The 15,772-nt window shown below is 40.2% G+C and overlaps 1 protein-coding gene across 4 annotated transcripts in view; it reads right to left on the reverse strand.

Moving 5' to 3' along the window:
• FSTL5 (follistatin like 5) overlaps positions 1 to 15,772 on the reverse strand; it is a 313,072-nt gene that overhangs the window by 57,269 nt on the left and 240,031 nt on the right. For all 4 annotated transcript variants that reach the window (XM_083457275.1, XM_083457273.1, XM_083457274.1 and 1 more), the window contains 3 exons: positions 11,260 to 11,380; positions 1,554 to 1,715; positions 695 to 829 (listed from right to left, as the gene is read on the reverse strand). In XM_083457275.1, coding sequence (XP_083313401.1) covers positions 695 to 829; positions 1,554 to 1,715; positions 11,260 to 11,380 — 418 coding nt within the window. The remainder of the gene's footprint in view (positions 1 to 694; positions 830 to 1,553; positions 1,716 to 11,259; positions 11,381 to 15,772) is intronic.

Raw genomic sequence — 15,772 nt, forward strand, 5'->3', positions numbered from 1 at the left:
CCTGACTTCTTATTGTTCCACCCATGTCACACCAAATACCATTCTGGAAAGCAGCTTTTCTGAGGGTTCTGGATATTGCAACAGGAAGGAGGCACTAAAGCCTTAAATTAATAATATCACCTTCTCTCTCTCTCTCTCTCTCTCACACACACACACACACACTATTGTAACCAAACCCGAAGACAATATATTTATTGCAGGTTCAGTCAGGCTGTTTGGCCAGTTACTTACACCCTAAATTCCTGGAAGAGCTATTTAGAATTATATCTGAAAACTCATAGATTTCATAAACAAATCAGTTCCTTTGAGGAATGAGAGGCAAGACTAAATGAAAATAAAGATACAATCTCTGTTACCTCTTAAATAGGGATCTGTTGTTACTTTTTGTCAGTATTGCTTTTGAGGGACTGTTATTTCTGTGGCAATTACATGGATGCCAAGGCAATCCTTGCACAGGATGTTCTGGGAAAACTAGCAGGCTACAGTGATTTGACCTCTTTCCAGTTATATGAACCTGCCACATTTGATGATCTAGCCTCAATCAGAACATTCCAAGGGATGTCTCAAAACATATTATGAGACAGTAAAACTTTTTTCTTATGTGTGTGTCTCCTATGGTTTCTAAGTACTTCCTATCAGTTACTGATAGCTTTTCTTCTCTAGGTATGAGGGGAAAAAAATAAAAAGTACACACGTGTCTTTCGAGCAGAATCCTCCACAAAAAGTGAAGAGATGTCTTCATCCACTCCTGCTTCATTCTTTGCAATGCAGGTGTATGCTCCTGTGTCTTCATAGCGTACATTGCTAATGTGGACCTCGCTGCCATTTGCTGGGTGCAGAAGAAACAAAGGAGTACGTGAGTTATAGTTTTTGCTGTGTCACTTTGCTCGCAAGATGAAACAGGTAGTATTTGTTTTAGCCTAGCCCATTTAAAGCTTTTGTCCCTCCTCCTTGAACTCCCCTAACTTGGGGGATATAAAATGTGGCCACAGATATGCAGTTGGTCAATGATGCACATTCTTCTGCTTGCTATCAGAGAGGAGCAATGCCTTTTTCTATTTCAGTGCCAATGTGTGCACATTTCATCATAGCTCAATCAATGCATGTGTGAACTCTCAGGTAGAGAGAGGCATTGGATTTGGTCTATAAAAATGCTAATTCAGAAACTGATATTCACAGATTAAAGGAGAAGATATGTTAGTTGGTTAAACAGCATGTGTTTGGTTTTTTTTTTTTACAAACTTACCACTTCAAATTGGAAAATACTTCACTGTGGTAACATTTCCTAAAAAGATTACTTGATACACTTGCACAAAATATTAAGGTGAATTGAAAATAGCTATAGACAGAGAAGTAAAGGAAAACATATATAGAACAGGTAACTTGTAGACTTCAGAACTGTCAGCTTCACTTCTGAGGTGGAGTTAACACATCATACCTGTTGCTCAAGGCTCTGCCTGAAGGCATGATAAATAAATTACACCAGTTTAAAAGTTCACGTTGCTCTCCGAAGTCTTTGTAGTGCAGATAAAAAGATATGCCTACGCTTTTACCTTGAAGAGTTAACTGTTTAGATAACTTTGGAGTTATATCAATCCCGTTCTTCAACCAGCCAAGCACTGGATTGGGGATACCCTCTGCATGGCACCGAAGGCTGGCTGTAACACCAGGCTCCCTTGCTTGGCTTTCGGGAAACACTCTTATGACAGGCGGAACTGAAATAGACAAAAAAGCATGATAAATCACATGTAATGCAAATGCAAACATATTTTAAAAATTAATCAGCGATAACAACTGCTTAGCTGTGTATCATTGGCAAAGCAGAAGGAAATTGTGACATTGACCATCTTGGCCACGATCCTGGAAGACCTGCTACCTGCCTTGTAGGCCTTTTTAACCTGGGCCTTGACTGACTCCAGCCACAAAAAGATATGGCTGCTGAACAGACTCTTGGGCTGGGTTTTTGTTCCGGGGATTTTGCTGAGGAGGAGGGGTTGTTGCTCTTAGGTTTTTTGTATATTTATTTTAGATCTTGTGATTTATGTGGAAATTGTTCAGTTTGGTTGTGTATTTTAATGTTTTGCTTATTGTTTATTACTGCTTTTGTTGTGTTGTAGTTATGCCTTTCTTCATGCTGTAAGCCACATTGAACATGGTTTGAACTGTGGAAAAGCGGCACACCAATAAAATTAAGAATGTGTGCATGTAAATGTTTCCTAGCAGATATTGACCTCTGTCGTACAATTTGGGAAGGGCCATAGCTCAGTGGTAAAACAGCTGCTTTGCATGCAGGTTCAATCCCCACCATCTTGAGGTAGGGCTGGGAGAAAGATTTCTTGCCTGAAATCCTAGAGAGCCCCTATCCATCAGTGTACACAATACTAAGCTAGATGGACGAAATGTCTCACTCTGTATAAGGTAGTTTCCTCCTTTCCTGTGTTGTGGAAGGGTGAACATGCAGGGCCATTTGCCACTTGCCTACATACCCATGGTAAGTAGATAAATATTTCTGCATTGAAAATATATTTAATCTTCCTTTCCAAGTTGCATGAGAAAATTAAACTCGTAGAGTCGGAATCAATACATAATTAGTGAGGGGAAAACCACATTTCATGGCTGAGTGGCAATCAGAGGATTACATCTAGTCATTTATGACTATACTGTTACCTCACCTGGGATTTACAGTGTAAGACAAAACTACTGTGTGATGTAATTGTAAAATAAGAGTTGTCATATACAAATGTACCTCTGCATTAACAATAAAGCTCTCTAATTAAAATGGATTGCTTACACCCATCTCTTCAGGTTATTTACTTTCACTGCGATTGCAGTAGATCCCTACTAATTAAATTTTAATGCTTGCATCGTATGATTTTGTGCTCACTCCCTTCAAACAGAAAAAAATAAAAGTGATAATCTAGAGGTAACTGCAGGTATCCAAGTCCACGTAGCCACCTATTTCATAGGAAAGCTTCCAGCGATGTTGTTCACAATCTAAGGAGCTCCAAATGCACATATACAGCTCTAGCACACATGCATCATGTAGGGCTAAATGTGTGGATGGAAGAACGCAGAGACGGAAAAAACAGTTGAGGACGTCTATTTTTTTCATATATTTCATAAGAAAAACACAAGTTCACAGAAAACCACACGTGGAAGATAATACCTTATAAAAGAGTCTTAAATCATTCTGAATGCCACATGGTTCTGAGGTCGTGCGCCTTCAACTTCCGGTATGATGAAAATGTACCGTTTTCCAATAAATTTAATATTATCTTGCTTACCTTCCCCACCTCAAATAAAATGTGCTAACTTTATTATAAACATGATGTGCCAAATTCATAATAGCCATACTAATGTCGCTAGAATCTCTCTCTACCCCATTAAACTAGTATACCTCCTAGCTGCTGTAAGAAGATGAATTATCATTTCCTGATCCTCCAGTGGAACCAAGTACAAATAAAGGATTCAAGAGAAGATTACATAATGCTGTGCTAATAATCTCAGCTGAAGGTTTGTTTGCTTGTCTGGCCATTCTTGGGGGGAAGGGCAGTACAAAAGATTCCTTAAAAAATGTGGGAAGGGGAGAATTTCAGTGAAGACAGACAAGGCCTGGGTGCATGTGCTCTTTCCTTTTCATAATTCTAGCATGCTCCCAGTGCCAACAACCCAGCTTTATGTGCTGTGGGAAAGGCCCTCCCTCATGGGCTTTTCACAAATGTTTTCACAAACACCTGACAGAGGTGCAAGAAAGGATTTTACTTTAAAAAACAAATGAATGTGCTGCTCTCAGGCACTCCACATGCAGCCTCTGTGGTTTCCTCCTCTCTCTGGAAAGTTCAGGTGAGAATGTTGTACAGTGGTACCTCGGGTTAAGTACTTAATTCGTTCCGGAGGTCCATTCTTAACCTGAAACTGCTCTTAACTTGAAGCACCACTTTAGCTAATGGGGCCTCCTGCTGCCACTGTGCCGCCGGAACACGATTTCTGTTTTCATCCTGAAGCAAAGTTATTAACCTGAAGCACTATTTCTGGGTTAGCAGAGTCTGTAACCTGAAGCGTATGTAACCTGTGGTACTACAGTAATGCAATGTCTTCCCAGGGCTGTTCCAGGAACTACAGGAATCTAGAGAGGCTGTGGAATGCCATGCTAGAACTATGAAAAGGAAAGAACCACATACCACACGCTGTAATTTTATTAAGGAGGTGCCAAACACTCTCCCTTGAAAATTTCACAGAAATGCTAATGTCTTCACAAAAGAGGCACCTCATTCTGGGGGCTGCACAGAAATCGTTTCCCAAAGTTGGTATGTAGAGTTTAACACAGTGTTAAATAAAGTTGAGTTGAAAATCATGTAGGTGGAGACATTTCCTAAGAAAGCAGCAGAAAATGGTCCCCATTTTCACAGGGATTTTTTTTTTTTGGGGGGGGGGGAGAGACTGGGAAAATAGTGATCTTATTAAATAATACTGTTGTTGATAGTTTTCATCTTCCTCCAAAAATCTGGGGAGAGTTACTTTTGCAAAAAGGTGAGTGAGTAGCTGATCATTAATTACTTATGGACATAACTGATATTACCTGAGAAAGAAAAATCAGTCATACGAAGAATGCACTTTCCAACACTTTTAGATTTGTTTTTTTAAACAACAACAACAACAACACCCTAACATTCCAGTACCATCTTGAAGCACAGTTATTGACACGGGAGAAAATTTGAATGATAAAACATAAATTATTAATTTTGACTATTATGAAATAGGATTATCTGTTTTCCGACGCAACCCAACTGTTTAAAGGAAATGGCTCAGCATGACACCCTCATTATAATTATGCTGGCAAGAAAGAAATGACTTTGACGCATTTTGCACCTCAGTAATAATCATACACAAAATGAAAAGCATTGAATAGTTTTTGAAGGAGGAAATTAGAAATAACAAACTTTAATCTTGATTCTTATCATACGCTCCAGCTGTTCCTATTTATCAGAGACAATTTCTGTTTTCTGGTAGTTGGAAGTTAAATCTCGGAGTGTGGGATGTACCTCATATCTGCTTCTCGCGCTTGTAGATGCATATAATGGGAGTGCAAAGACACCATGCAGTGCCTGCTCTACATTTCCACATAATGCAGCTGCTGAGGTGCATACTGAACTGTTGACAACCTAGCTTAGGACAATTATGCTTTTTCTAGTGCAGCCGGGAAAGCAACTTACAAATAATGAGTAAAGCCTTTAGAATGTGAAGTAGAACCTTGATTCTCAGTGTGAGAATTGAGTGCTTTAGTATGCCCTCATTTCCATTTCTGAAGTGGTAGATGACAGGTTTTTATCCTTATCCTGGTAACCAATTTATTTCATGGTCGTAGGCTTCCTACAGGGATTTTATTGTTGTACCTAGGTGAAAAGCTGCCAGCTTATTTGGCCTTTGTCCCTTCTATTCCACCAGTCCTAAAAGAACCATAGAATTGTAGAATTGGAAGGCACCCCGAAGATCATCTAGTCCAGGCACGGCCAAACTTGGCCCTCCAGCTGTTTTGGGACTACAGTTCCCATCATCCCTGACCACTGGTCCTGTTAGCTAGGGATGATGGGAGTTGTAGTCCCAAGATAGCTGGAGGGCCAAGTTTGGCTGTGCCTGATCTAGTCCAACTACCTGCAATGCAGGAATCTCAACTAGATCATACATGACAGATCCATTACAATAAAGCCCTGCAGTCACGCTTCATGCTGCTATCCCACCTTTCTCGATGAAGGATATTAAGCCTCAGACTCAGTTCTGGACACTGCTGAACATATGCGCAGCAGCAGCCAACTGACAACAGGGAAATGCAGCTTCCAGTCCTTCCCAGTATTAAGTAACACTGCTATGAGCATGCTGGTGCTAACGTCTAGGTCTTAATCCTGAACCCCAGTGTTGCTATTCACATTCCTCACCTATGTTTCCACAGATTGTTTAGAGGCTGAAGGCCTCTAAACAGGCTGAAGGTAAAGAGGAATGTTTTCGCCTGGCACCTAAAGACATGTATGGTAATGATGGCACCAGGTGAGCCTCTTTGGGTTGAAATTTCTTGGTAGGGTGACAAGGACTGATTTCTACTGCTTAGAGTTCCAGATTGTGTGGAGGCCTGTGTACATGATGGTCCAATCTCATTCTTCAGACATTTGCACTGAATGTGTGGGTTACAGGGGGAAAGCCCATTTGATGTGGTCCTACTTCCCACTCACATCTTCTCCCACTCAAATGTTCTTCCTAACCATTCATCTGAATAGTGCTCATGAATTTACTTCAAATGAAATCTTACAGGTATTGCTCTTTTTTTCAATATACAGTGATACCTCAGGTTACATACGCTTCAGGTTACAGACTCCGCTAACCCAGAAATAGTACCTCGGGTTAAGAACTTTGCTTCAGGATGAGAACAGAAATCGTGCTCCAGCGGCGCAGCAGCAGCAGGAGGCCCCATTAGCTAAAGTGGTGCTTCAGGTTAAGAACAGTTTCAGGTTAAGAACAGACCTCCAGAACAAATTAAGTACTTAACCCAAGGTACCACTGTATATATATCCATATAAATATTATTTTCTCTGCTTCTAAATTTTGTCGCTATTCTATGCAGGTAGCCACTATTCATCAAATTGCCATAGATATATCACTAAGATAATATAATAACAACTTATCTATGTTGTATGAAAAGTTGCTATTGGACTTGTGTTGTTTTATTTGCACATTGTACTTCTTTGAAATGAAGCAAAGTTTGAATGAAAAATTATAGACTGAATTATATAAATTATGTATAAGTCAGTAAAAGAGCAAATGCCTCTTGTCTATGACATTACAGTGGTGCCTCGCAAGACGAAATTAATTCGTTCTGCGAGTTTTTTCGTCTTGTGAATTTTTCGTCTTGCTAAGCATGGTTTCCCATAGGAAATGCATTGATGGTTTCCCATAGGAATGCATTGGCGGTTTTAAGAAAAAGGCACAAGACATTTTCGTCTTGCGAAGCAAACCCATAGGGAAATTCGTCTTGCGAAGCAACTCAAAAAACAAAAAACTCTTTCGTCTTGTGAGTTTTTCGTCTTGCGAGGCATTCGTCTTGCGAGGTACCACTGTATTAAAAACATCAATTGCTCCCTGTCACTGTCCTCCCTCATTCATTCTGTTTCCACACTCAGATCAACTCAAAAGTTAACATGGTGAATATTCATAAATAAAATAAAACTGTGCTCTCTTTCTCTCTCTCTTTTAGTAGCACTTACCAACATCAGAAGGGGGGGGGGGTTGGCAGAACAATAGATCTGGATCAAAATGGTGATCTATAAACCAGTTTTGTTTAAATGTTTTATTTGATTTACACACTGATTAATCACACGTGCTCACAAGTAAGTCTCACTGAACTGAAAGTATCATGCTTGCAGGAAAATGTACTAAGGATTTCTATCCTATCACAAAAAAGAAGTGTTATGCAGGTTCGTTAGCTGCATTACCATATGTTCATAAGGGATTTAGATGAAAATGGGCTCCTGAAATCAGGTAGCACAGTCCCCAGAAACTCTGGATCTGGACCCTGACACCACAGAGACCAAGTCCAACCATCAGGGTCCTGCCTAAACTGAGATCCTTCAGCCAGGAACCCCAGTGACTACAGCCGCTGAGGAGCCACTGTCTTTGCTTCCACTGTCTTCACAAGCCACTGAATCTGTGCATGACTGCATTGTACAGCCTGGCAACAGAGAAAACAGGCTGCCAGATTACGGGTCAGGAAGTTGTCACTTTGATGTTTTTGATTCTCCAGAAAAGGAGTGGAGCCAGAGAGGGACTACAGAAGAGCTCAACCAACCTTCGTCAGAACAAGTCATATCTTTTCCTGGGACCTGTTCTGAAGGACCTGATTTGACTCCAGTTCTTGGCCTGTTAAGTGCTTCCACAGTCTCTGTGTTTCAGTTCCTTTTTCTTGCTATGTCTGCTGAGCCACTATCCAACTTCCTTCCTCCAGATTCCATTGTAAGTTCATCTTTGCCAGGACAGGGCATTAATTAGAAGTTCCATTCCTTCACTATGCAACAGAGCTGGTGTTGTATCTTAGCTAGAGTCTTTGACTAGAAATGGGGAGATAAAAACCTCAAACTTGTGCTCAGACACAAGGTCATAAAAGGTGACCTTGGTCAACACACCCTTTCATCTTGATGTACAGTCACAGGTTTGTTGTGACACACACACACACACACACACACACACACACACATATGGGACTATGTACACTACCCTGAGTAGCTTGGAGAAAAATAATAATAATAAATAATATGGTTCACCTTGTTCTCGCTGGAAATAGATGCTCTTGCCTCCAGTAGAGGATGGAAACATTTACGCTAAACAAAATCAAGTCAATAGGCTTAACAAGCTTATTATTCTGAAGGTATGGAAATTATTTTCACTGCAGGCTAGCCAAGGCTCTGTCCATCATTCAGTACAAACAGTTATGCCTATTTTTAGAGTCAGACAGTATGTAAGGTAAGGTGAGAAGGGTGGGGAGATATGGTTCGCTAGAGATACTATGACATACATATTTACTCCCTCCTTGAAGTAGTGGTGGACCTTGGGGTCTCCAATTTCAGCAGTGTCCCATGCAACACCAAAATCCCCACTGGCCTCTTTGCTTCCATTCTACACCATAGTGGTGGTGCCCCCAAGGCCCCATGCCCAGTGTGAACAAAACGGCCATGCTTCCTTATTCCACCTCTGCTTGGAATCAGATAATTAGGGAGTTTATCAAGAATCAATAGTGGCCAAGTTGTGGTTGATGTGTCATATTACTTGGGAACTATTAGTCTGACAGGTCTGCTGGCTGATTCACTTCAATTTTGTCTCAGTGGGACAGTTCCAGGTTATACAAACACATATTCATCAGTGTTCTCAACCAGCCACTTTCCATCCAGCTCCCTCCCTCTTTCATTGTGAAGGGTTGCCAGGAACCGCTCCACTGCCTCCTGTGCTTTCTGTGCAGCAGGAAGCTAAGCCTGCAGTCAGACAAGACATGCCATTTCTTCTCCCTGCAGTGGGGTCTGATAAGAGTGAAAAGAAACAGCTGTTGACATGGAGTTGTTTATAACTGAAGAGGAAAGGAAGGGACAGGATTGGGGAAGAAAGGGTCTGACTAGAGAAAAACCCCAGTAGAGGGAAGGTACTAGGAAGAGTGGCTTGCAGTCCACAGTGCAAGGTGTAAGGCCTCAGATACTACCCAGTTGGTGCCCCAACAAGAAACTACTCACTGGGGAACAGCATGTGATGTAATACCCTGTTCATAATAAACCAGAGTAAACTGAACAATCCAGTGGTTGTGGCTATTTGTGCACCGGAAAAGAGGGACCAAAGGCATGGACGTTGGGTCTTTTGATGTTCCCCTGCCCATGGAAGATCAACAATGATTAAGGCACACCAAATGGCTGTAGCAATGAAAAATCAAGCTGTAGATGCTCTCCCACATCACGTTTGCATTACCTCTCTCATGCATTATTACTACCTTTGCAAGTACATTGCAGTATATGCAGGACTAGGAATGGATGTGATTATTGGAATGCCTTTCCACAGAGTTAATGCCAATATATAATTGCATTAAACCTGTGCTTGTTTCCTTGTCTCTCTCTCTCTCTCTCTCTCTCTCTCTCTCTCTGCTATGCATTTAATATTGCTCAAATCCCTGCATGGTTAAAAAGTGACATATTTACTGTATATGTTGATTTATCCTCAGGTCAACACAGGATATAAATCTAAACAAATAAGTAAAAATAAAATGGAACACAAACAAAAATGGGATTTAATTCTGGGATAAAGGAAAAACAAAGCGAATTTTAACTGAGATAAAATGACAGAACATTAGTGATAACAATTACTACTGATTCATATGAATGAAAATAGACATGTTGCAAAAGTCCAATTAAATGTTAAAGTCCAATTAAACATATTTCAAAGCATTCTCACATTAGATCTTAAAGATCAACTAAGCTTCATTATCTTGTTAACCTTATTTTGACTCTTCTGTTATACGAGTGCCATTGCATTAATTAATCTTTTTCTTGGACTACAAGTGCTGGTTTCTTTGCCAATATTTAGGAAAACAGTGGTTAGAGCTACAAACAGAATCCATAAAATTGCTGCTTCATCTAACTAATGCATTAAGCTTCACATTTTGACCCAGTTTAGCTCCAATGTGCAAATCCCAATATATTCATCTGTTCACAATCTGATTTGACGAAAGTGCAAATACAAAAATATAACTACAGGAGAACTGTCAAATCATGGTCACAGTGATTGCATTAACTGTAGAGAGATGTATCCTTAATATAAGAAACTATGTGGCACATTATAGCCCTGTAAAAATCTGTATCTTTTTCAATGCCCTTCTTCTTCCCCAATAATCCCACCTCCTTTAAGTTGACAGAGAAAAAAGGTAGGTGATTGGTTTGATCCTTTGGCCTAAAGAGATAAGTTGCCTCCTTTTGTTTGCATTTTTATGGAGTTTGATGAAGTAGCACCCTTCTAATAAGCCTTAACTCATTCCTAGATATCAAGAAGTCATAGTGATTGACATGTACAGAGCTAATAAATATTCATAGAGACCTCTGACCATTCTATTCAATAAAGCAAAATACATATTAGATAATCTGATCGCCTGGGAAGGAGCTTCAAAATACTAGCCAAAACACATGCATTTCAAGCCACTAAGCAGAGACAATGGTGTCCATTGTTACTGAGTTCCAGTAGGTCTATGATGGCTTACTGGAAGCATTAGGTTGCTCTGCATTTTAAGTCCTATTTTTCTTTAATACGAGGGCAGCTTTTTTTCTGGAAAGCATGCCACATTATTGAAAATAGACAGACTACAAATGGATTATTGCACTATGCAATAACATGATTAATCTGTTATTCAAAGCCATGTTTCCCCTAAATATCTATTATTTTACAAACAGAATACTAAGAAGGCACATTGTTTAACACAATTAAGAGCTCAAAGTACAGAGTAAATAAACTGTGTGGTCTTCCTTATTATTTTCAATAAGAATTAATTATTTAGAATTGCTACATGCTGTGATTAAATCTCATTTTCCTGTAGCTTTGTTTATAGAAGAGAAAATATTAATGAAAACTGATCATCCATGTCTGTTTTTGCTTTTTGGCTTTCATATAGCAATTAAGAAACCAAAACAGTCTACTGAATTAAATCTAGAGACGGCACCACAACTTGGCAAATCAAACATTTCCCCTTACCATTTACTTGAAGAATATGAGTCTGATAAAGTTTATCATAGCCATCTGCATAGCAGCTGTAATTTCCCATGTGAGTTGTAGTGATCTTAGTAATGTACAGGGAGCCATCATCGCCAAAATCCTAAAGGGAAAGAAGAATCAGAAGGTGATCACAAGTACCTGGACAGAAGTACAACAGCTGCTCAATTCACTCTAGAGGTATGATACAAATACCAATGAATTTAAAGAGTTTCTAATCTCTTCAGTATAACTATTATAATATTACTGTGTCAACAAACTACATGATATAAAAGTCATACTGGAAATGTGTCAAACCACAAAGACAGCAGCTAATTTGAAGATCAACTGATGGGTGATTAAAATGATGTGGATCAACATAGGGGAGGCTGGGAGCAAATTCCAGTTCTGCAAATGGGTCCGTGGACCTGCTGAAGTGACAGGCAGATCAGTGTTAATAAGGTGTCAGCAAAGCACGCGTGTAGTAAGGATAATAATAATTTATTGTTTATAACCCGCCCATCTGGCTGGGTTTCCCCAGCCACTCAGGGTGGCTACCAACAGAACACTAAAAACAGAATAGAACTTCAAAAATTAAAAACATCCCAAAACAGGGCTGCCTTTGATGTCTTCTAAAAGCCAGATAGTTGTTTATTTCCTTGACATCTGATGGGAGGGCGTTCCATAGGGCGGGCACCACTACTGAGAAGGCCTTCTGCCAGGTTCCCTGTAACCTCACTTCTTTCAGTGAGGAAACCGCCAGAAGGCCATTGGAGCTGGATCTCAGTGTCCAGGTTGAACGATGGGGATGGAGACACTCCTTCAAGAAGATGCAGCACTGATCAATAGCTGCCAAAGGCCCTGTTCTAGAGTTTTCCACACCTTACCACCACTGGTAGCTTAACACTCACTGACCATAGCTCATGCCTTCTGTTGTGGTGATGCTGCCCACAGCAGTATACCTATCTGTAGGTGTAGACCAGAGGAGACAAATTTATATACCACTTTACTCACCCAGCAATCAGTGTAAGGGAGGGCAGGATTATGTTCTACGAGTCCTGCCATTCCAACACCTTGAATGCATATTTAAATCAGACCTGCACAACTTGTGACCTACCAAGCTGAGCACAGCTTGGCCCATCAGCCATTTAAACTACATGAAACTTCCTTGTCCCATTTATTCAATCCAAGTTGGGCCAGCAAAACCAGGACATTCATTTACTGAGCTTCTGGTAGAGCATCATAAATGACTGACAGATCTTAGTTCAACTTGGTGGGTCACAAGTTATTTGGGCCTGCTGTGAATCATCTTTCAGCTATAAAGTCTTTATCTGTTAGACAGTTTTCTGCTACAACAAGGTCCAGAGAACGCATTAAGCATGAAAAATATATAATCAGCACAATAAACAGAAACAGAATATATACAGTGGTGCCTCGCAAGACGAAATTAATTCGTTCTGCGAGTTTTTTCGTCTTGTGAATTTTTTCGTCTTGCGAAGCACCACTGTGCATTGACGGTTTCCCATAGGAATGCAGTGACAGTTTTTTTTAAAAAAGGCGCAAGACGTTTTCATCTTGTGAAGCAAGCCCATAGGGAAATTCGTCTTGCGAAGCAACTCAAAAAAACGAAAAACTCTTTCGTCTTGCGAGTTTTTCGTCTTGCGAGGTACCACTGTAATAGGACATGGAAGCTACCTAGTTCTTTTGTTTTTAAGAAGTAACTGATATCGCTTCTCCTTTTTTATATATTTTTTCATTTCCCCAAGACTCTGCATTCTTATAAAACATGAATGAATCTTTCCTCAGACTTGGATAGGATTTAAACAAGGTACTGAATTGCATACTTCCTCTTCAACACTTGAAATGTTTCAATAAGAAAAAAAAAGAAAACAAGCTGAGCCCAGTTGTATGTGAAGTACTCTCCTGCGTCTACCCAGTCTCAAATCCAGAAAGTCTTCAATAGTACTGTGTGGTTATCAACTATGATTTAATTAGGCCATTACACTTGCTGTTAGTAATTTCTTCTTAATTCTTATTTTGGCTTTTATGTTTCCACACCATTAATGTTATTAGGTACCAAGTGGGTGTTTCTTTTATATAGATGTGTGGTATATTTTCATAAAACTACAGTAAGTTAATTGGAACAACCTGTTAGCTAGGAGCATATGGAGTCCCATTGAAAGTATATTACGATGAGAGATAACTTCTGTTGTACAATATTTAATGCAACACTAAAAATACAACACATAACAGGAAATTAAAGGATACAGCAACATAGCAAAGCACTTTTTTCTGATCTGTTTAAAAGCCTTCAGATGATAAAGAGCTCAAAATGGGAAACCAAAAAAGATGAGATGACATTATGCTCAAAGCAGTGGCATATTGGCCTGGTTCAGATAAGCTTCTGGGTGCAGAAAGCCTATGCAGTTGTGTCCACCAGACTTTTTTCAAAGAGGGCCAGATTTGATGAAGTGAAGGGCCGTGAGGGCCGACCAAAGTTGTTAACCTTTTTTTTTAGGATTGAAGTTGCTGAGCTTTTTTTAGGGTTGAATCTTGAGGTTTCTTTAGGATTTTACTCCAAGAAATAAACTGCCACAGGGGCCAGATTAAACCGACCAGCGGGCTGGATTAGGCCCCCGAAACGGACTTTGGACATGCCTGGCCTATCGAGAGGGAATTGGCTTATTCCTTGCCACAAGGCACACTTGCCTTGCCATATATTGATGAATTGGATGAAGCATTCAACTGTAAAACAATGCATGTAAGTCTCAACCTCACAGTAATTTCCTAGATTCTATGCACTTAACAACAAAACTAATGCAGTAGACTTGTATGCATACTGGTCTCTATGCAGAAGTTTTGGCCATAAATGAACAGTCAACAGCATGAAGGTGACAAGCAGAATGGTGTTTGTTATAGGATAGAGGGAGATTAAGGGCTCAATTCAACTAACTGGCCCTGGAAGCAGTCCTGCAAAGATGTCCACTAGTGTAATGGGGCTTTCCCCTGTTCTCCCCTCCCAGCTGGCCTGTGCAAGGTCAGGACATTTCCCAGAACAGCATGTGGGAGGAGGAGAGTGGAGACCATTTCATGAGACAAGCAGAGATGAATTTCAACACTGAATTCTTTCCTAGGATGTGTTGTACCTAATACAGCACACATGGATTTGAATGTTTTGGGCTTTATTTGTATTTTAAAATCTGCCACGCAATTGAAAAAAATATTGAGAATGTGCAGATATCCATCTCTATCATTTCATCCTTTGCCGTTTCTTGTGGGGTGGCTTTGCTTGGTGGGTTTGTCTTTTCATGAAATCATAAACAAAGGACATTGGCACTGATTTCAGACATGATCTCAGTGATTTTGGGTAAGATCTCACCCCAAGTGGACGTGATGTCTCCTGAAGTCAGCGCCGATGGCAGAACCACTTCTCTGCTGTTGGTGGAGGTGGCAGGGCAGGCATGGGGGTGGCATCTCGGGGGCTTTTGCCACCTGAGGCAGCAGCCTCACCCTCCCCAATCTCCGGCTCTGTATGCGCTTGTCAGTTTCACACAATTCATTCGCTACAGATGGGCACTGATAAGAAAGTGATTTGGCCTCAGCTCCACACCAGCAATTTCTTGGCAAGAGACTGAAATTGCCTGTAATATGATTTGGTGACAGCTCAGTTTCAGAACTAGCCACATAAACATTATAGGTATAAAAAAGCAAGCAACTCACCCTAGAGGCTTTTCTATTTAAGCTATGAAAAGCCTTGGCAATTATACACACAAGAAAAGACAGATCTCATGATTATTCTCTGAGGACTACACTGGAGAGTGGCACTAACAGTACACGGAAGTTATATACAACCCCACAGAGAAATCAAAAGGAGACAATAAAACAAAAGCAAGTCCCGAGACAACAAATCAAAGACAAATGTTGCTTTGCATTGTAACAGACCATGGTTAAACAATGATTACAGACCTTGCTGATACTACTTTTATTAACTATTAGTGCTCTACAAAGTTTGCTTGGCAGAGAAGGATCAAGAGATCCTTGGGATATGAGCAAGCAAATGAGTGGTGAGTTGCTCTCTCCCTACTTTCTTTCATCTCCCCAAATTCCTTAGGTGTCAACATGCATAGAGAGATGTAGCACAGAGAATTCAGAGACATATCAAAATGCAAACTTTTTTTCTTTGTGCCGTATCAAAATCTGTTGTCCATTTTTTTTTAAAAAAAAGAGTTCTTCCTCTACAAAAGAAACTCCAGTTTTTTTGCATCACTCTTTGGCTACTTGAGAATTTCAGTGTGTGGAAGGTTTTTGAGTTTACCTTGTTATTCTAAAGTGGCCAGGGATGGTGCACTCCCCATCCCTATGGGTAAACATTTATCCAACTCAGAAGTTTTCCTGGCTGCCCATGATCGGAAAAATCCCCATGTTTCTTAGCATGGAATTTAATTAAAGTATGGGCACCCAGGAAGGCTGCAGAAAGCAGATCTAAAGAGAAATTATTGGTAGAATGAAAAAAGGA

This window comes from Podarcis tiliguerta (genome assembly GCF_965153285.1).
Source record: "Podarcis tiliguerta genome assembly, chromosome: 9".
Taxonomy (NCBI): Eukaryota; Metazoa; Chordata; class Lepidosauria; order Squamata; family Lacertidae; genus Podarcis; species Podarcis tiliguerta.